This window comes from Emys orbicularis, chromosome 8, assembly GCF_028017835.1.
Source record: "Emys orbicularis isolate rEmyOrb1 chromosome 8, rEmyOrb1.hap1, whole genome shotgun sequence".
Lineage (NCBI taxonomy): Eukaryota > Metazoa > Chordata > Testudines > Emydidae > Emys > Emys orbicularis.
The window spans coordinates 98216176-98238593 of NC_088690.1; the positions used below are offsets into that span (position 1 = coordinate 98216176).

At 39.7% G+C, this 22418-nt stretch overlaps 1 protein-coding gene across 1 annotated transcript in view; it reads right to left on the reverse strand.

Moving 5' to 3' along the window:
- HSPA4 (heat shock protein family A (Hsp70) member 4) overlaps positions 1 to 22212 on the reverse strand; it is a 36652-nt gene extending 14440 nt beyond the window's left edge. The window contains exons 1-12 of the mRNA XM_065409690.1: positions 21772 to 22212; positions 14162 to 14219; positions 11725 to 11865; positions 10288 to 10410; positions 9631 to 9730; positions 9039 to 9172; positions 5204 to 5448; positions 3825 to 3901; positions 3288 to 3439; positions 1943 to 2049; positions 1398 to 1531; positions 634 to 815 (exon numbers count right to left, since the gene is read on the reverse strand). Of these exons, the coding sequence (XP_065265762.1) occupies positions 634 to 815; positions 1398 to 1531; positions 1943 to 2049; positions 3288 to 3439; positions 3825 to 3901; positions 5204 to 5448; positions 9039 to 9172; positions 9631 to 9730; positions 10288 to 10410; positions 11725 to 11865; positions 14162 to 14219; positions 21772 to 21878 (1560 nt within the window). The 5' untranslated portion in view covers positions 21879 to 22212. The remainder of the gene's footprint in view (positions 1 to 633; positions 816 to 1397; positions 1532 to 1942; positions 2050 to 3287; positions 3440 to 3824; positions 3902 to 5203; positions 5449 to 9038; positions 9173 to 9630; positions 9731 to 10287; positions 10411 to 11724; positions 11866 to 14161; positions 14220 to 21771) is intronic.
- Positions 22213 to 22418: the final 206 nt, after the last annotated feature.

Below are 22418 nucleotides of genomic sequence, written 5' to 3' on the forward strand. Positions count from 1 at the left end.
AAAACCTTGGAAGTTTACATTTACAAAACAAGTTTTACCTGTAAGCTACCAAATACCGTTCCTTAAACTAAAGACATTAGTTTTGTCTTTGTTTGTTTGTTCACTAACTCATCTGAAATAGCGTTGTGCAAGGCTGGTATTCCCAAAATACAGAACTATTAAGTATGAAATAAAGGTACAGCCCTGTATTATCTTCCCTATATATTTAGCAACATTCTTAAATCTACAGCTGTGTCACCAACACAGTCCTTTAGTCATGGGCTTTCCCTGGGCAGAGACTGACAAATGAGTGGTGATTTTTGTGATGTACACAAATTGGGAAAGAACTACCCACTTGTGACTTGCCTATAATTTGGCCGTAGTTTCAGGAAAAGTCAGGGCTAATGCATTACATTTGAATACTTGCATCATAATCTAGATTAATTAAGCAACATTCATACACTGTGTTCAAATCCATCTGATGCCTAAGCAGCAATGTGGGTGGAAAGGTTACAATTGTTACTTGATCTGGTTTAGAGGGTTAATGCACTAGTCCTGGCTTTTTTCTGAAACGAGACCAAATTATGAGCAATCAGTTTGTTCTCAGTCCCAAGTTCTTTCCTAGATGACCTTCATATCAACAAAATGCATTACCTCTTCCTCTTTCGCATGCTGGTCTGTTTCCATGGGCTCTTCATTCTCATCAGATTTGTGAACCTCTACTAAAGATGCACTGGAAACACTGAAAATACCATGGATGTTTACTCTGACTTTGACTTTCACTTTTGAACTGGATCCATCTGTTTGTGGCATGACCTTTTGAACCAAAAATTGAGCTAAACATTCCAGAAGAGAAAAAAAGGATATATTTACTTAAGATAAATAATCAAGTGTGAACATTTAGCAGATCCGGACTATTGCTGATAACAGACTGCAATTAAATCCAGTTGTGGAAGTAATTTGCCAAAAATAACTGAACCAAATGATTTATTTTATTCAATTGGTCATAGTAACATTACTCTGCTTTGCAGTTTGTCCCTTATTTCCTGGATACACTTAAAGTTTGGAAATGTGGCATTTGGAAAAATGGCTGTGGGTACTTTTAGGAAACCTTTAGCTTTTCCCAAATATGAAACTATCTTTTTCCATTTGGCATATGTTTCTCCTCCACCAATTAATGTGGCTTGGGAGTTTAGGATTTTCTTCTCCACTCACATGGATTTAAAACCCAATCCGAGTCATACTAAAAATGTATCCAAAAGATACTAATGTGCTAACACACCGTCAGTACCATAATAAGTGGGATGGGAAAGTCCAACCTACAAGATCAGAAAGTTGACAACACGCCACCCCCACCCAATGTTCTTTTCTAACTATATGGAATTAGTTTTTATTTCTTCTTCCCCTTTGTTAAATACCTATAGCAGGATCTGGGTAAGGCAACTCCTTGGGAGAAGTATAGTAGGCCTCAAGAGTGAAAGGCTCCCTTCTGAAGAATGAGAGGACCTTGGAGAATGGAGCTGCATGATTCTTGGGGAAAACTTCACAGTTACTGTGGAAGGGAAAGATGTAAGAAAGTAGGTAGCTGTTATAACATCTAGTGGGAAATATTCAGCAAGACCTAGCAGAAGCACTAAAATGCCTGATAGAGGTGGATACAGAGGTGACAATTTAAGTTTACTGAACAACATATGGCTTTACATTGACCAGCATTTTACCATAGGCTCATTAGCAATGATACAAATTAAAGCATGGGTGTATTTAAAAAGCTGAAGTATTTAACTAGACAAAAGCTAAAAAGATTGCTTTTTACTGTTACCACCACAAGAGTGGCAATTGAAGTTTTGGCATTTAGGCTTTAAAAACTTTCACAATAAGTGAGTCCATCTGGTTTAAGTTTCGGCAGCTTCTGTTTTGAGCCTTTTATAGGCATGCTAAAGTTTTGGTAGTGTTAAATTCTTACCTTAACCCTTCCTCTGCTGGTGAATTCCATCTTAAAGAAATAGGGTATGGTACCAAATCGGTGATAGAAAATTCTCTCACTTTGAAAGCCGGGGACAAAATAGCACACTATAAGAAACAGCAGAACGGTAAGTCCAATTGTGCAGAATGAAAATATAGGTAAGCAGTAATGCCAGACCTTTAGTTTGTTTAATTACTATTACAAATATGTTAACTCCAAGTTAAAGACATCTAAATTTTTAAAATATCCTATTTCTGTTCTGATGGAATCATGTGCTTTTGCTATAGTTTAGCGCACAGTTATCAGACAACTTCAGGGACAGTCATGTTTTGTTTGTATTCATTCTAAGGGAATCAAATTTCTCCTCCAGTTCATTCAAGACCATCTGGTGGCAAGTTTTCTGGTTCTGAATATTTTAATGGCTCCAATAAAATGTTTTTAGTGCTAACAGATGATGTAGGAGTCAAAACCTTAAATTAACAGGGATTTGTAAGGGGCATATCACCATGGTATTCAAGTGCCATACAACAATTAAAGCAAAGGCCCTTTCTTGAGAATAGCTAGAACTAGAAACAGATGTTTTACACTATACTAATGGCTGAAAAGGCAGTTGTCAAAAATGACAATTAGTGAGCACTTGAAACAATACATAGTATTTGCTTCTAGCTCAGGTAATACGCAAGTTATTGGACCTTTAAACTTGTCACTCTACGAATGACTTTAGCACTGCTCCAGGATTGGCTATAGCAAGCGTCACACCAATGTAATTTTTATTTGCAAGAAATTAGGTCAAGCCATGTCATCTTATTCTTTACTTGAACTATGTTTCACTTCTATAAAAATATATGCAATACATTGAACTAAGCAACAATGCAATGTAATCTTGCTTTGCCTAATTTCATGATTACTTTTAATGTCAACCTGTTCTTAGTGTTAGCTAAATTCTTCTGTAGAACTATCTGCCAAGATACCAGTAAAAGTCTTGCAATGGAAAAAATAATTTAATATTTTACATATTTATATAGCATCTATTGTTTCCAGTCATAACTGGAATATATACCCAACTCTAGAGGACCATGCCAAGTTGTTGGTTGTGCTGTCTGCCCCAGCCAGACATCTCAGTTGATCAGCCAACAAACAGTCTATGCAGTGAGCCAATCTCACCTGTCCACTGCCTACTTCTTAATGTTCAATCAAATCACTTCTACAACTCATATGTACTTCAAAAGGTGAAATAAGTTTCACAATACCTGATACTCTAGCAAGACATGCCCTTGGGCTTAAATGCTCATTGACTTCAACAACAAAGACTCAGGAGACCCCTAGCATACAGGCAATTGTTTACCTGCAATGCACAGCCTCGTGCAACGGCCTCATCTGCGTTCAAAGTTGTACTGACTTCTTTACCGAAAAATTTACTGATCCTCTCCTTTACAGCAGGGATTCTTGTAGTACCACCAACTATTTCTACTGCATAAATATCCTCCTTCTTTAACTCTTAAAATAAAAGAGTAGACATACATTAGCAACTTTGTGTTATGAAAATTCCTACACTAAATTAGCAGCAATTAGTTCCTCTTAACAAGGAACAAGATATTGCACTTGATTACAATAAAATCTCTAGAAATTTTATTTAAAGTTATTCTAGCCACCATTAAAAGTTTTGTACTCTCACAGATATCAAAATATCTTATTTTACACAGGGATTATTTTTTAAGGAAATTTTTATGCAACTTGCAATTAAACTGCTACATAACACTAAGTGTGCAAAATTTAATTTAAGATTTGGCAAACGTCTAAGGAAAGCTAAAACCAGGGATATATTTTTCTCCTGTATGTATACCATTAAGCACTGTAGTCAAGAGAATGCATGTACACTTACTAGCTTGTTCCAGAACACTGCGAAGAGGTGGTTCTACTCTAGCTAAGAGACCATCACACATCTCTAAAAATTTGCCCCTGTTGGAAAAAGCCATATGTCAAGTTAGACTCCCATGAACAAAAATTTAAATTGCAAAATACAACTGTATGCAGCTGAAATTGAAAGACACAATTTTAAGTTTGCAAAGTGTAAATTTTCTATTTCTCCATCCAGAATCTTTCAGTATTTTATCAAGTTCTGTGTTTCACTTAAGCGATTTTTTGTATAAGGAAACAAGGCTGAATATTCCACAATAAAAGTGTGTGAGATTTACAACATCCCTACACCCATTCCAAAAAGAAAACCCATCAAGAGTAAGATACTTTGGTATATACTTTTGGAGAGAGTCCCATGTACAAATGATACTTATTCTGCCATGATCCCTCCAACTCCAGCCACCTTTTATAGTCCCTGTCCTGAACAACTTACATTATATCATTTTTATAGCGATTACATGCATTAATTACAACAATCAACAAAAAATAACAATCAAATGCTAAACTGAATATGTCTCTCTTCCCTTGCACTTGAAGGTCCCTAGATTTGGGTTCTGATAGGCCACCAAGGAGCATGAAGTCTGAAGATAAGTGCTCACTACTGCTGATGAACAGGGTTCAAACTTAGGTTCTAACCTAAGTGCTTACAAGCTGTTCTTAACTTCTGTTACAGAATGTAGGGCAAGAGATGGGGAAACTTACTAACTCAAAAGTAGTGACACTCTCTATGAAAGAGTGTATACTAGTCATTTCCCCTCTTCTCCTGCTCATTGTCTAAACTATTGCTATTTATAAGCTATGCTGCTATGTACCAGTTTGTTGTTCCTTAAGTGAGAGCCTCAGTTTCCTATTACCTGTTAAATGCCAACATGAAATCCTTCTTTTAACTAGTTTCAGTGATCTAGAAAGTGCCACATTAACAGTTTAGTAATTCAAATGGTCAAATCCCCTAGTGATCACATGTACAACATACAAAGAGTCAATGTATATTTCTCCCATATTTCCCCAGAAATGTTTGTGAATGTTGCCCTGGAGGTATCACTGTACTAGTTCTAATACTAGAACACAGGTGAACATGACACTTGTAAGGGCAAGAAGTTGGTTCAATCCTCATTCCCATTCACACTGTGACCTATGGTCAGACTGATTAGGACACTAGTAACTCGGACTACCTGCTTTAATTCATGTAGGCTACTAAAGAGTCATTGTTCAGTACTCTGTTGATAATAACTCAAGTTAGAACCAGTGACCTAAATGTACCAAAGATGATCAAAACATTTGTATTTACTTATTTTTGCAGTTTTTAAATCAACTCAGACTTTATGCTAAGCAATCTGAAGATACCTGTTCATAGTTCCAGAAACATCAATATCATTCATGAAGCATTCTATGTTCATTGGGAGATCAGAGGCATTAGCACTCATCAGCTTCTTCAGTTTCTCACACTCCTGAAATAGTCTCAGCAATGGACGAATCTTTGATTTGATGTCCAATTTATATTTTTTCCCAAATTCTTCACAAAAATAGTTAACTAACATTTCATCAAACTTCCTGCCACCAAGTGTGGTGTCAAATGCTGTAGCAAGAACCTAAAAACGAGACAAGGAGTAAAATATTTCAGTAAGAAAATGGTTCTATTTACTGATTACTCACTAAAACTTGATAGTAACTAATACATGTTAAGCAATTTCTTTGTCTGAACACACAGAATAGCTTGTTCCAGTAATTTATATTTGACATCGTAATCCTATCTAGGAGAACAACACCTGGCTGCTCCAATACAGATCTTCTGCTATGGCAGAAAGAATCCGATATATTGCTCAGCTTTATTCCTCTACTGCCACCATGGGTAGGTAGATGCTTTGTGTTGGAGCAGCCTGGTAACCGCTTTCTGCTACTAGTAGAAAAAAAGGAACCAATTATTAACCTTTTATTTCCCTCCTCAGTGCCTCCACTTGGTTCATTCCCTACCAGCAATAAAGTGTCAGTCCCATGCCACTCTGGCACATTTCACTTCACCAGGACTGCTGGCAGAAGTAGTTATTTCACTCTGATGTTCCTACTTGTGCCACTGTAAAAGTGCCTTGTGTATGGGCAGCAAGAGTGCAATCCTGACAGAGCTGATCTTTTCCCTAGGCTAGCATGGTAGAGACAGTTTTAAGATTAGATGATGCTTCTAGTTACCAAGTTCATAGCTTGTCAAGGATAGTATGTCATACACTGTATCTGTCTACACCAGTTACAGGTGACATGGATTACACAATACACCAAAATGGAACAGAGCAAGGAAACTGTCATGTTTTGACTGTCCCAGACTATTTTTCAGCAGCGGTACCAAGAAGAGGTTACTCACTTTGTGCAGTAACTGTGGTTCTTCAAGATGTGTTTCTCTATGGGGCTCCACTCTAAGTGTATTCGTGTCTCTGCACCTCAGATTGGAGATTTTAGGTAGCAGTGTCCGTTCAGTCTGCATGTGTGCTCTCCCCATCTCGTGCTTTGCCTCGCTGCTATATAGTGCTGTGCAGACAAACCACCCTCAGTTCCTTCTCTATCGCACAGCTCATTGATAAGAGCTCCAAAACAGAGGGGAGGAAGGCAGCACCCATAGGGGGATACATCTTGAAGAACCAGTTACTGCACAAGGTGAGCTCTTCTTAAAGTAGCATCCCTATGGGTGCACCACCCTAGGTGACTACAGCAGTGCCCCTAATGGAGTGGTGGGGCTTCGGAGCAGAGTCCAATATTGAAGACAGTACAGCTGAGCCAAATACAGCAGCAAATGCTGAGTCACGGGTGACTGCAAAGTGTTCAGCAAATGTACGAGCAGATTCCCAAGTCACTGCTCTTCTATTTCTGTGATCGGAACGTTATTGAGGAAGGCTGTGGAAGTGCAGACAGATCTTGCAGAGTGAGTTTGCACTCGAGAAGGAGAATAAAGGTCCTGTGTGCGATAGCAGTAGATAATACAGTCTGATATCCCTCTAAAAAGTCTTTGCTTAGAGATTGGGGATCTCTTAGATCTGTTGATTAATAGGATTTCAATCCAAATAAATCCAGTCCTTGTCATATGGTGTCATTTTAGCATGGTGCTGTCTGCCACATTTGTTAACAGCGTTGACAACCAGGGTATTGGGGAGGGGTGAGAAAATAAAATGTTCATGTCTTTAGAGGGCACACAATATTTTTTTGTCCGCCCATTTGCACGTAAGGGGCATTGTGGCTAGTGCCTGCCATATAGTTTTCACCGGATTGAGCAGGGCCTCATTGATGGGGCACGCAATTCTATCTGAGAACGACCTCAATTCTATCAGAGCCGGAGACGGAGAGCGTATGTGCAGGCTGAATAGACACTGCTACCTAAAATCTCCAATCTGAGGCGCAGGGATGCGAATACACTTTGAGTAGAGCCACCCATAGGGACACTACTTGAACAGTAAGTTAGTTCACTTCAAATTGCTAGTGCCTGCAGGAGTTTCAAGCCTTTATACAGATACAGTCCTGAGCTCTGGCGCACACACAAAAAATCAATATCCCCAAATATTAAAAGGCAACTACATGTCATATGCATTAATATGGTGATATTGGAGATTACAGTAGCAATTATGTGGTTCCCCTGCCTTAAATTGTCATAACCTTTGTTCTGCATAACCCCTGGCACCAATCTATTTCTAGACACCTGGGTCTAGTGATAGCACTAGGGTAGCCAGGACTCCCACTGCTACAGGAAGACTTTTCAGTTAAGTATACCAACACGGAACCTTTCTTACACTACTGCCACAGTTTGAGTCATATCCCAGTTTAATGTATGATGCCTAAAAGGGTACTGCCTGTATAGCCACAGGTTAAAAATAAACTCATTTGTTTTCTTCATGTTTAACTCCTGCAGATGAGTGCTCATTCATTCATCTGAGATAATGTTCTGAACCAGAAGGCTACAATGTGCTCTGATGGGTCCAAGAACAAATTAATTGTATGGAAACTTTATATAAAGTTAACACACTGAAACAATAGGAATGGTACATATTGAAGGAGAGAGGTGAAGTGTTAATAAGCACTGGTGTGCAGAACGCGATAACGGCACTTTTAGGGGGTGTGGAATTGTGAATTCAGCATATTCTGAAAAAGGGATTGAGAAATCAGTGAGATGGAGGTAAAATGATGCAACAGGAAAAGATCAATCTTAGAATGTGGTTCTAAGAGCAGAATGAGTTTAGATGTGGGAGTGAAGGAACTAATCTCAGAAGCCATTTTCTAGTAATGATAGATGAGGAGGCCTTTTGAGATTGGGGTGATGTGTGCATGTGCAAGTGGTACATGCATTTCAAAACTATCTGGAATTCAGGCAAATTGGAGAGGCAGTAGAGAAGGGAGTTGTCATCTTAAAGACGTGAATTAACAGCTATATTCCATTTAAACTAGCATTCTGTAAGACTTTAGCCTACTTTTCAGTTCTCTTGAGGCACTACTCTCCTAACTATCTGAGCACTTATCACAACACATTTACTTGTTCCTTCAACTGAAGCAGCAATATAGGATTATTGGATTTCATAATATGTTTTTGGCTATAATGCTAACATTACTGAAGATTTTTATCTCTCAGAAAAAAGAAATTTTAATACCTAATAGAAACAAGAAACAAGTGTTAAGGCAATTGTGCTTCAAAGTAAGACCCAATCTAATCACCTGCTCAAGTTGAGAAAGTTCTAAGAAATTTAACTGTTGACACTTCACACCTATCATATTTCCTATAGTGCTCACATCATAGGTTTCAAGGTCAACAAGTCAGACCTTCATAACAATAAATTAATTCAGTAATTCCTGCTTTAAGACATGAATTTGTGGTTGAATTAGAGCACCTTTTTGAAAAAGACATCCTGTCTCCTAAGTTGTACTATTACATTACTATAGAGAAGTTAGTTCAATTTATTTTTTATTCTCACCCTATACCAAAAAGTAACTGAAGAAAACATGTTTGTTTCAACAAGCGTAGCAATGAAAACTTAAGCAGATAGTCTCCCCAGTTCTCTAACATAGGACAAAGTTGAACCTTTGGAAAGTATAAATTGCATTGCCTGCATACACTGCCATATTAAGGCAGTCAACCAAGCCTATTGTAGGCCATAAACGTAATGGTGAATGTTTTTACAGGTAATTAAAATGGATGAGTAAGATTGTTTACTTTCAGTTTTCCTTTGTTGAATGCGCATACTGAAACTTGATATGAAGAATGTCCCATATCAACAAAAACAACGTTTCTTGGCTTCTCTTCTAGGGCAGGCAGGTCTTGTTTATAGATTCCATATGCAAGAGCAACTACAAAAAAAAAAAAAAAAAAAAGAGAAATCAATATAGTAAACAAAATGGCAGTCATTCAACTCCATTTTTGGTGTTGCTTTCCTAAACAGTACTTGTTAAAGAATGACTATACTGTCAAGATTTAATGCTACTTTTCAAAGTTATAAAGTTTGCATCTGGTTAAATAATGGACCAGATACAAAAGCCATGGCATGGAAGACTAACTACAAAAACAGTTAGTTCCTCTTATCTCTTGCATTTATTTCTTGGATGTCTATTTCTAAGCATCTTTAAAGAAGAAAGTCTGGAGCTGTATTACTATAGAAATAACTCAGATCCTAGGAACCTTGGAGAGCAACCAAAGTCAGATTAGTGTATAGAACTGGTAATTCTAGATGGAAGGGGTCTGTGACAGACATAGGGAAAGAAGTTTTATAATTCCAATCCTATATACAGTTTAAAGAGAATAAGATTACCTGAAGTAGTTTCATTTATTAGTCGCAAGCAGTTGAGGCCAGCAATCTGTGTAGCATCCATCACAGATCTCCTCTCTGCATCTGTATAGAAACAAGGAACCTGCAAGAAATGCACAGCAGTGAGATACATATTTAGAAGGGCAATCCTCAACAAATCACCAGAAAAATATTGTTCAGAGGGTTGGTACACAAGCCAACCCCCCGCCCCCTTTATTTATTTTGAAGTATTTCCTGCAATTTTAAGATTTATTTTTATTTTGAGTGTTGCAAGCAAGGAAAAGTGAGTAGCTACATGGGGAAGAGAATGGTTTGATTTAATTACTTACATAATTTTCTCATACCTTTCCACTTGATCTCACCTTTAGTGAAAACTGAGCAAAACCAGCTACAAATAGTATTATTGTATTGATTAAATCTATAAAATATATTTTACAATGTTAGTGTGATAAGCTAAACATCAGTTTTCAGGGAGAGATCTGAGTAAAAAAAGGCACAAGGTTTACTGAAAACAAGCAGGGGCACTGGTTTATGTGAACCTGGTTTATAAATCTGCTTTATAAATTGCAATACAACTCCATTACCACCATGATTCTTCAATTTATGCAGATACACTATGTAGCCAAGTTAATGTAACCAAGTTTACCATCACCTACTTACAGAAACAACACAGTCAACTACAGGCTTCTTAAGGGCATTCTCAGCAGTTTCTTTTAGTTTGGTGAGGAGCATTCCTGTCACCTGCTCAATGGTGAAGTTTCGTTCTTCTTCCATATACATAACCTTTAGTGAAAAGCTTGTATAAGTATGGTAAATGACAAGAAACAACATGCTCAAGTGATATTAAGAAGTTGACCTAAACCTGCAAAAACAAAATTTTTAAGTGGTCCTTAAAACCAAGCCTAGGGCCTGCAGCATACTTGTAGAATTGCCCCCACTTCACTGCCTAAGCCATGTAGGGAAGGCACCACAGGATAAGATAACAGTTTCTCATTTTATTCATATTTACATTTGAGAATTCAAGAGATTTTAAGAGAGAGGCAAGTTGAAAAGGACATACACCTCTACCCCGATATAATGCGGTCCTCGGGAGCAAAAAAAAAAATCTTACCGTGTTATAGGTGAAACCGCGTTATATCGAATTTGCTTTGATCTGCCGAGTGCGCAGCCCCACCCCCCCGGAGCACTGCTTTACCGCTTTATATCCGAATTCGCGTTCTATCGGGGTAGAGGTGTATATACAAACTCAAGTTTCCTGGGTTCCGAATGTAAGAATGTATGCAGTTGACTCTTTACTGGGCCTTTAATAACACCCTGTTCCATTAGATACCACTAGACTATTTTTCAGTTAAGGAAATTCCTCCCATTGTTGAACAGGTTTTGCAACTAAAATATAAATATATTTATTGAAATTTGGTCTAAAATATTCTGCTTTTCTCCTCTAGCCTTGCAGTATAACTGAAGCATTAGTACTGAATACTATTCTGGTATTTTCTTCATCTCCCAAACTCACTATGGAGTGCAAAAGACTGTTCACAGAGCAAAGAGGTTTTTTAATTTAAAGCAGCCCTTGATAAATAATGGCATTCTAATAACTGAATTCAAATCCTGGATTAGCCAAATCACAAGTGAAAAGCAATCTGAGTCTTAATCCTTACTTGTGCACATCAGTGACCACTGTTGGTTACAATTGGGAATGTCTAATCAAGATGCTCAGGATTCGAAAGGGTATTACTATTCAGGCCTCAGTCATATGAAAAAGTTCACATAGATCCTTCCCACACTACATACAATGCTAGTCAATTAAGTTCTCTACCATTCTGAAATCACTTAGTTTATTTAAAGAAATAGCCAAGATAGTCTATTTCCCAAAGCGGTTCTAAGCCTCCTTCATAAAATAAGAAGATTTTACTAGCTTGAATTTTAGCCTACACTACAGGTCTCCCTACGTTTATTAATCCAGCAACAAAGATTTTTCTAATGGAAAGTGCATTTGTAAAGATAGAGGCCCCAGTGCAAAAGGGTTCAAAGCTAAACAGACATATGAATTGTCATTGAGTTTCCCCTATGGTTCTCTTCCAAGTATGTCTGACTCACCTTGATGCCAGCTGAGCCTGTTGGCAGCTGGACAAGTTCATATGCCAGGTTATCTTTTTCAGCTTGAACAAAGGGATCTGAGAATGCACGGCCATGAAATCTTTTAAAACCTTGTACAGTATTCTTTGCATTTGAAATAACCTAAAGGGAGAAAAATACATTAGTCTGAGATGGCAGGGGAGCTTCTGAATTTCAGAGAAAACAAGCCAATAGCAAGTTTGTTTATGCTTTTCTAATTACAAATTTTGATTTGGCAAATCTGTATTTTCCACCAATATAAGGTGTCTACTAAAATACGCAAAGCCAAAATCTTCCCCTTTCATCTCCCAAATGATTCTTGCAGGAATTTGTTTAGATTTTTTAAAATTCTATTTTAAAACCTTGAGCAAACGTTTATGAAAATCCATGTAAACACAGTTCACTTTTAAAAGGTGTTCTGCAAATAGCTGTAAAATTCCATCTTTAGCAATATACCTCTCTTCACTGGATTCCTCTTTCCCCTACCTTTCTCCCCACTTTGACCACCTTCCCCAGCTGCCACCAACTAAGCTAGGAAGGACATTGAGCACATTAAATGTCACTTTCAGGTCCATCATCTTGTCTTGCTCTGGCCAGCCAACTCCATGAGACATTCCTGCATGATACTACTACCTACTTTGGAGCCTTCCTACCTAAAAAACTTCAAGCGTTGTCATGAACCCATTTAAAATCCAAATGGGGACTTAAAAGGAGAGTCAACTTGAAGTAGTGAAAATTGTCTATATACTCTCGTTCTAAGTAACGCCTCTGATTAATGTAAACCAAGGATTAGAAGGAAAGTATCTGCTTTAATTTCTTTATATTGTGTATGACAGCACTTTGTGCATAGCCATTTTTCTGTATACTAAGTTTTCCATTATATTTACATGATTCTTTCACTAGCAAGAAGAGAGGAAAACAGAAGGGAAAGCTAAGGGCTTGTCTACACTTAAAATGCTACAAGCAACACAGCTGCACTGCGGCAGCTGCACCACTGTAGCACTTGAGTGTAGTCACCCACTACCTATGCTGACGGGAGGGATTCTCCCATCAGCATAAATAATCCACCTCCCCGAGAGACAGTAGCTAGGTCAACAGAAGAATTCTTCTGTCGACCTAGTGCTGCCTACACAGGGACTTCGGTTGACTTAACTACACCGCTCAGGGGTATGGATTTTTCACACCCCTGACCAGTGTAGTTAAACGGATATAATTTTCTACTGTAGACCAGGCCTTAGCCAAAAATCGGTATGGGTGCTCAAGGGCATGTGTAGGATCAGACACTATCTTTACTTCTTTTAAATATATGTAACTAGATTTTAAATTGACTGTCCCTTTAAAAAGCAACTTGCTCTTCGAATTTCCAAAATTCCAGTTATTACAGTTCAAACTGCATATCAACTACATCCCTGCACCAATGTGTATCTCCAGGCCGCAAACAGCTTAGTGCAACATCAGACTAAGCACACATGGGGAGTAATTCTGCATTTGACAAGATGTTTACATTTAACTCTAGCAAAAAAAGAAAACACACTGAACATGTGGGGGGGTCACAATTACAGTATGCTTGCTGTATATGTTCAAGCATCTCAGGGATTCTGGAAATTATTTCCTAATATCTAAAGATATTTGTTCTTGAGAAAAGTTGACCGTGTTTGAAGAGTCACTTTCTGCAGGTGACTAACAATAGATCCGGCATGAAACATCTTTTACAAAAATAAAAATTGGCGACAATCTGACTGGTAGATAGGAAGGGTCATAAGTCAGCTAAGTCTTGCCTTACTCCCTGATTAATATTTACATAACTACTCTACTTGGCTATACAAAAAACTATTAGCAGACAGTTATTTAGGTTGTAAAGTCAAGCACTCAGAAGTTAATGACATTTATAGTTGCATGGGCAACCATACATCTGCCCCTTTTACCTCCAGCCTGTGCAATGAATGAGGCAAGGATCCTGTGGAAAGAACAGTACACAATCTTGTAATTAAAGCCTATCCTAATGCTTATGCACAAGAGGGATGAACTAATGTTTCATGAGAAAATGGTATTTACTTTTTGAGTGCTGATTATGCAATCCAAACAACATTAACAAGTTTTTGAGTATGTAGTTTCTCAGGTTTCTTAAAAAAAGGGAAAATTATGTACAACAACAAGTAGTACACTCTTACGTAACCCTTAAGTCCCAATCCAGAAGAATGACAGAATACATTACAGAGTAACTGAACAGCTTAATAAAGCTCAAATGCTTCTTAAGTCATTTATTAATGATTTAATTTAGAAGCAAATATCTACTTCAACATGGATATTTGTAGTCTCTCCATAAATGAGAAAATACTGTAAAAAACTTTTTTTTCACTACTGTGTTAGTAGTTTTGCTTTGGCTTATAAGCAGTTCTTGAACATACGAAATCCTTACTTGGCTTTTAGCTGCAGCTCCAATTGAACGATTCTTGGGTCCAAAGGCTATACATGACCTATAATGAGAAGAAACATTTCTGATCTAATTCAAATTTAGAAATAAAGACTATATTTATAACAAGCAGCCACTGAGTGATTTAAAAAAATGTATTTAAAGATTAAGACTAAGACTAGATAAAACTGTCAGTTGTATAGAACAAGATTACTGTAATAACACTTAATTTTAAAACTGCTATTTTCCCCAAGCTCTTCCCACTGTTAACCACGAACAGTCAATATATTAAAACGTAGGACCTACTCTGCCATTATAGCTCTAGAATAATATTTGAAGAGCATAACACTCATTATGGAGTAGTTTTCTAACAAATAGTAAATTTACGAGCAGTGAAACCTATTAATAGTCAAAGGGATTCCCTAATTTTAGTACATTAAAATTGGTGGACATTCACTATGGTAGGATAAAAGCAAACACCACACTTACTTTTATTATGAAACTTAGAGAAGTGTGTAACATTTGTCCAGCCTTAATTTTAATTTAAACATTTACATTCTTCACTTTAGAAGCGAATTCATAATTTAAAGCAACTTCTGTTTCTGGCCACTTTTGAAGGTTTGTTTGCAAAGCAATTTATACAGCTGGGTAGAAATCTGACAGGAAGATGCTTGTTCACTGCAAGGTGAATAAATATTACAGGCTAATTTTGTCATCCATTAATGCAGGTGATCATGGGTACCCAATTTTACTACCATATTCGTGAAAATAAAAGTTATACCAGGGAAAAACTCATTTCTATAGTTCTAAATATCTGTATAGTTGACTAATTTTTAGTTCCCATTTTTTCAAATTTAAAGTTAACTCTTCAGCTCCAACAACAAGGAAGACTGGATAGAATAAGCACAAGGCAAAAAGCATACAAACACCAAATTAATCATTAGGGTTTGAATCATGGAAAGCCAAATAGACACACAAAAATTCTTTTGAATAAAGTGTGTTGCTTTTTGATGCCTACCAGTTCTTTAAGAGATAAAAGAAGTCCTCATCTTTTTAGAGAATGAGAGTTACTACTGCTGGTCAAGCCTCCTTACCTGAGTATTTTAAAACGGTTACGTTAAACTGTAGGAGCCCTTATAAAATCTGAATACACTCAAAAATAAAATCAAGCGGATTTCCCACATGGTTCCTCTAGGCCAGTGGCTCTCAAACTAGGGCTGCCACTTGTTCAGGGAAAGCCCCTGGCGGGCCAGGCTGGTTTGTTTACCTGCCGCGTCCGCAGGTTCGACCGATCGCAGCTCCCAGTGGCCGCGGTTTGCCGCTCCAGGCCAATGGGAGATGCAGGAAGCGATGCGGCCCTCGTTTGAGAGCCACTGCTCTAGGCCAAGTTATCTACAATGTTGCTTGCTAATAAAGGGATTATTTCAACCAGTTTTTTACTACTAACAAGCACATTTTAATAGGCATAATTATTACATTGATCCCAATGCAGCAGACAAGAGTTGCTCTACAGAACTGGTTGCCCCATGGGAAACGAAAGAAACAGGGCTTCTGGAATATCCTGCTATGTTGAATTAGCTTAACATATTGAATAAACAGACACCACCAGCATGGAAATTTGTCGTGGCATGATTGTGTTGATTGTTTTATAGCCATTGTTGGTGCACTATCTAGTTAACAAATGAAAGCCAGTCATGCACTTATAAGAGTACACTGTAATGAACTTAAGGAGGACATATTTAGAAACATGTCTTGTGCTTAATAACATGATTCAAAGGCTTAGCCAATAAAAAGCTACCAAGTTCTGTTTTATGGAAACATTAAGGCAATAATAAAAGTAATATTGTGGACTTGTCTACACTACAAAGTTAGGTCAGCTTAACGGCATAGCACAGGGCTGTGAAAAATTTAATGCGCTTTGTGATACAAGTAAGCCAACTTAAGCCCCAGTGTAGACACTGCTAGGTCAATGGAAGAATTCTTCTGTCAGCCTAGCTATGGAGTCTGAAAGGTGGATTTATTACAGCAATGGAAAAATCCCTTTAAATCACTGTAATAAGTGTCTACAGCGGTGCAGCTTCAGTGCTGCAGCTATGCCATTGTAACGTTTTTAGTGTAGACATAACTATATAACTTGAGGCTTCAGGCTAAACACTTCACAAGAAACCAGATTTATTAATTCAATTTGGCCCTTCAGAAGAAATTAATCATAGAATCATAGAATATCAGGGTTGGAAGGGACCTCAGGAGGTCATCTAGTCCAACCCCCTGCTCAAAGCAGGACCAATTCCCAACTAAATCATCCCAGCCAGGGCTTTGTCAAGCCGGGCCTTAAAAACCTCCAAGGAAGGAGACTCCACCACCTCCCTAGGTAACGCATTCCAGTGCTTCACCACCCTCCTAGTGAAATAGTGTTTCCTAATATCCAATCTAGACCTCCCCCACTTAATATAGAAGCATTAATTGAAGGTTCTACTTCTCTCCTATGCGCATAAAACATATTTAGCTAGTTAACTGCAAAATGCATGAGTCATTCTGAATTCACAGGAACATCACTACGTTTGGTTTAGTTATTAACGTAGTGCTTCTACAGAGTTCCAGATTAACAGTTCTGAGACTAGAATCCTCTCTCTAGCCACAGAAAAGAGTGCTACATGGGCAGCAGCAGTAAAGGCTTTCCTACACTGCCTCATATTTGTTCTATTAAGATCCCAATAGGGGTCAATTTTTTTAAAAAAAATTGTGCTATGTAAGATTATCTTTAAAAGCCCTTATTTATATTTGGCTTTAGCTAACATTTATGTTCTAAACCGCTGCCTCGGATATGTTTTGCAGATTTCAAAAAAATCCTCAGAAGTGCTAAGGAAGAAGTTTATCAGGGATTTCTGTCTCTGGATGGTGGAAGAGGAATGTTGGGAAGCTTTTCAATACTTTAGTTTTGTATTTGGAACCTATGTGGCCCATACTGGCATTACTGGTCAGATCTTAGTTAGTATTTTCTGTGTATTTTAAGACACTAGGAGCTATTTCCCCTTCCCTCTGGCTGACTGAACACAGACCTCAATCACAGGTATACATCAGATATATCAAAGCTCAAGCTATATACTTTGTTTTCTTAAGCAACACATGACACTTAAGTTATAATTTCAAAGAACATTATAGGATAAGCACACAAATTGGTGAAAATTTAGTTTAATAAACACCCATACATTTTAAATCGAAGCAGATGCAATCACAAAGACAGACATGGGAAGCCTAGTGAAATCTTGTCAAGATAGGATTCCAGAAAAGTTAAAACTCTGAACTATCATATTAATGAGTTAGAACAAAGTAACATGTGGGTGCTGCTCATATATCACTTTAGTCTCCACACTCTGGATTACACTTATCCTTTGTTTCCATGCACTACCTTGGAAGATGCCTGCATCCCGTCTGTCATACAAGACGGCAGTCCACTCAACACAGAAATTGCAGTGATTTTGCTAAATCAATTTCTTAATCTGTTTTAGTTAAATCAGCACATCTTCCTTGTGTGGACACTCAAATTGGCTTAAAGGTGCCTTAGCTTAGTTCGGTACTTAATATAAATTGATATCTGCTACTCAAACCATTTAAGAGTGCCCATACAAGCTGCACTGATTTAACTAAATCAGTTTAGAAAGATTTAGGCCTGGTCTACATTTAAAATGTAGGCCAACCTAGCTGTCACTCAGGGGGTGAAAAATCAACACCTCTGAGCAACATAGCTATTGCCAACCTAATCCACAGCGTAGACACAGTTAGGTCGATAGAGGAAGGATTCCATCAACCTAGCTACTATCATTCAGGGAGGTGATGTTCCTCCTCCACTGGAAAAACCCCTTCCGTCAGTGTAGGTTGTGTCTATGCTACAGGATTATGTCAGCATAGCAATGGCACAGAAGCAATGCTGGTATAGTTCCCAGAGTGTAGACATGGCCTTTGATAAATTGGTGCAATTTCTGCATGTAGCTCAGCCCCAAGCTTCTGTTTGATGGCAACTTTAATTTTCACAATTGAGAATTCATTTTCTCCAGGTAATTTGTTTTGTTCAAATTCATTTTTGTGTCATAATATGAGCACTTCAAGAAATATCCCTTTTAGATTTCTCCATCTCAGTTACAACTGAAGTGAGCAATCTCAACACAAAAACATTAGAGCCAGTGATTGTTCAGAGGGTTTGTGCACAATAGGTCTAGTCAACATATAAACAAACACCAGAGGGGCAGGGGAAGGCATATGGGGGACTCCATATATTCAAAGTTGAATGAACACTGAGCAAATATGCTTAGGGTCAAGTCCTGCCTTGGGATGACAATCTGTAGATCCCACCAAACTTAATAAGAACCTAGCAAGCATGGATCCAAGGGTAGAATTCAAACACACAACTCATTCTCTTTAAACTACTGTACAAACTCAACTGTGATCAGTTGTGCAAAGTGATTTTGCTACGGTTACAATATTTCAATATATATTGGTTACAGCAAGTCACACATCCTGACCCCATCTTAGGTTTAAAATCTTGTTATGTAAACCAGAATCAACCACATTATTTTACTCTGCCTCCACATTGGTTCCCTCCTCCCCAAAAGTGTTGGATCTGTGGAACCAGGTAGTATCAAGTACATCATAGAGGAAGTTCAAGCCTCACTTTGAGCTAATTTTAGATTACACATTGGGCCCAAAAGTTTCAAGAGTGACTAGCGATTCTGGATGCCTCATTTTTCTGAGTACACAACTTGTGACACCTTTAAAAAGCTCAATGAACAGAAATTGCTAAGCATCCAATCCTCTGAGAGCCAGGCCCTCTTCTCTCTCTCCAGCAGGGCATTAAGTAATTTTATCTTTGTACATTTATGTTTCAGCCTTTGGTTAAAGCGTATTTAAATTTTGTTTCCAGGATTTTAAATGTATTTAGTGTTATTAAAATGACATGGGAATTGTATGTAGACATTCCATGATAATTAGCATTTTACTCAGAGATGCTGGAGAACCTTTTCAAGTTTTTAATCCTCTAGTACCCTTAGTACAAATCCAGCATGGGTTTATTTTTGAACATCTACTAGCTGTTGTGGCAAAAGTGCACTGCACTGTATATATTGAAATGGAAAGACTCACACCCACTTTAGTGTTTCAAAACTAAAAAGCAGTAATTTCCTGAAACCTGGGAAAGATTTCTGAAATTAACCAACATCTTGTATCTGTTTTCAAGACTGTTTAAATACATGTTTAAGAAACAAGTCTTGACTGTAGTACTTTGTCTAGAACTAGTAAAGGTATAATGAATGAACATATTAGTCATACAGCTCTTCTCCATTCCTTCCTTAAAGACAGCCAGAGTTATGGCATTACTTACAAGGAAGCAAGGTGAGGCCATACTGCTGGCCATCCATCACTGTTGCCAAGGCAAGATGAGAGAAAACTGAGAAATGGAGTTACTAATGAATAATTTTACCTTGCCTAGGTAGTTTGTTGTAAAACACTATCCGTTCCTACCACATTGTGTTCAAGTGAATGGACATTTTACTCTGAAATATCGCACTATTATTATACACTGGAACATTATACAAGTCAACCCTTAAAAAAACCACCTTATGAAGAAGACCTGAGAGTCAGGGACCCCCAAGTTCTAATTTCAGCTATACTACTGACAATAGGTCACTTTACCTCAGTTTACCTTCTCTTGCTATTTTATTTAGTGAGTTATTTATGACCAGAAAGGAAGCCATCTTCCTCTACATTGGTACAGCATGAAGCTCACTATTAGCATTGTTGAGAACACAGTTACAGAGATGGCTCACAACAAGCTTAAAATAGTTCAGTCTTAAAGTATAGAGGACTCTAGCTGTATTTCAACTGCCATTTTTGTTTCTAAAATAAAAGCATGTGTAGCCCTTTACAGTCATGATGAAAAAGTCCCTGCCCCAATACTCCTGGGGAAATTCTGCACCAAAAAATTAAAATTTTTGCATATTTTATTTATCAAAACAACACAAAATCACACCAGTTTCAATTATTTTGGTAATTTCAAAATACCTGTTAGCTAGTATGTCTAACAATACAGACAAAGAGAAATTCCCTCACAAGTAGAGTGTTAAAGAAACCCCTACAATAACTCAGTTCCTGTTTCTCGGATATGATTTTGTTGGATGCCTCAGTCTGGGTATGTCACAGGTGCCAGCTACGTATTTCTTGGAGAAAAACTGTCCCTCCAGTCTTAGTTAATTCTCATTTTTTTCACTCTTCCCTGTAAGGTTACCATAATTCAAGCTGCTAAACAGAGGACACTGCCAGGGGAGAGGCCGCTGGAGGGGTGTACAGTTGAGGGAGTTGTGTACTGGGTGGGGCTATTTGGGGGCCCAGATGCTCACAAACCACTCCCCCTAGAGCCCAGCTGCAGGGCACCTCCCGGCCCAGATGCCTGCACCTCTCTGTCTCCAGAACCCAGCCACAGGCTCCGCTCAGCTTCATTACTGTGCCACCATAGGATGCGGTGTGACCCCACCCTGCTTCATCCTTTGAGAGCCAGCACAGCTAGGTTTCCTGGGCCCACTCCAGGTCCAGGGTGGATGAGGATGAGGCCCAGCAGCCAGACTGCACAGAGACTCAGGACGCCCATCCGCACCAGGCTGGGCACTCCCTCCACTAGTGGGGGCCACAGCCCACATGACACCTTCTTTGTTCAGGGCATGCTGGGAACCACAGCCCATCTGCACCTCTTGCGTAGGCACACTGAAGTGGGGAGCCAGACTGCTGGGTCCAGTGCCTCTAGCAGCGGCCAGCCACTCTGCAGTGCCAATTCTGCCTGGAAAAGTGAAATTCTGCACAGAAAATTAATTCTGCACAAATTCTGCATTGTGCAGTTGCACAGAATTCCCTAGGGAAGTACTCTTAAGAGCACACAGACAAAATATTCATAACATACAAAGGTGGAGCATGGAGGACAGGTTGAAGCATATAAGCACAGTGACAAAGGAGCATTTTTTGCACACTCAGTTCCATTTTTTTATTTATAGGTCATAAATGTGACCCAAATAAGCTTGCACACGCTTCCTGCTTGAAAACGTTAGTTTTTTTTTTTTTTAAGTTACATTTCCCTCTTCCCCACCTTCTCACTTCAGTGGAAGTGGCCAGGCCTGGCGGCCCCTATTCCCTTTCCCGGAAACACATGTCCCAAGCCCTGCTAGTACTGCTGCACTGTGGTTCGCCCGCACAGCTCCCATGCACGCTACAAGACGGGACCAGTGTTTAACCCGTGTTGGTACCAAGAGGGGAGCGCCCCGGCCTGCAGCGAGGTCTCCCTGCGGTACAAAGATCCCGCCGGGCACTGCTCAGGAGAGCCCACACCCGCTTCCCAGGGCCGCGCGTTACTCATCTACTCCATGCGCAGCACTCGGATTTTGGGAGACTTTTGCACGCTCCGGAGAGTCACCCCCAAGTCACCAGCGTTCCCCAACCAAGGGAGGGGGAGAGAGAAGGGGCCGAGCCGCTTTTCACCAGGCCCCAGGCACAGGCCTAACAGGGGCCGGCCGGGATCCATCAGGTCCCCGGCGCGCCTCCCCCCTTTCCGGGCGCTCCTCTCCCTCCCCTTTACTCACGGGGTGCTGCGGTCGCTGTACTCGTTGGCGACGGTCTCGATGCCTCCCGCCCGGGCCACGGCTACATAGCAGCTCTGGAAGCCCAGATCGATGCCCACCACCGACATGCTGCGGCCGGAGATGGGCTGAGGAGGGATCCGGGAGACGAGCCGAGGGTGCCGGGCAAAGACCGAACGGCTGAGGAGCTCGGGAAGGGTGGCTGAAGCGTCTGGCTCGGTCCCGTCCGGCGCCTGCGCCTCACTAGTGCGCACGCAGCCGACTCAGCCCGTTTAAATGAGAAGCGGCTCCTGCAGCCTCCACTCGGGGGAGGGGGAGAGATCTCGAAAGATCCCGTCCTGTCGGAGGAGGAGGGGAGCGTGGAGGTGGAGGGAAAGCCTCTCGCGAGATTCCCTCGGGGCGCTCGCTCTCTTTCCCCGCCCCCACCGTCAGGATACGGGGGCGAGACCGACCGTTGGGATGTCCTGAGCGGCTCTACGCCAAACAGCTGGTACGCATGCTCAGAGAATATCTCCCCCCCCCTCCAGCTGCATAAGGGAGGGGCAGCTGACTCGTCTCCTTCTACACGGCTCCTCCCCCTTTCTTCACTTCCTCAGGCCCTGTGCCTTGCCCTCAGCGGGCTGACAGCCTCCCCACCTGCAACGTCACCT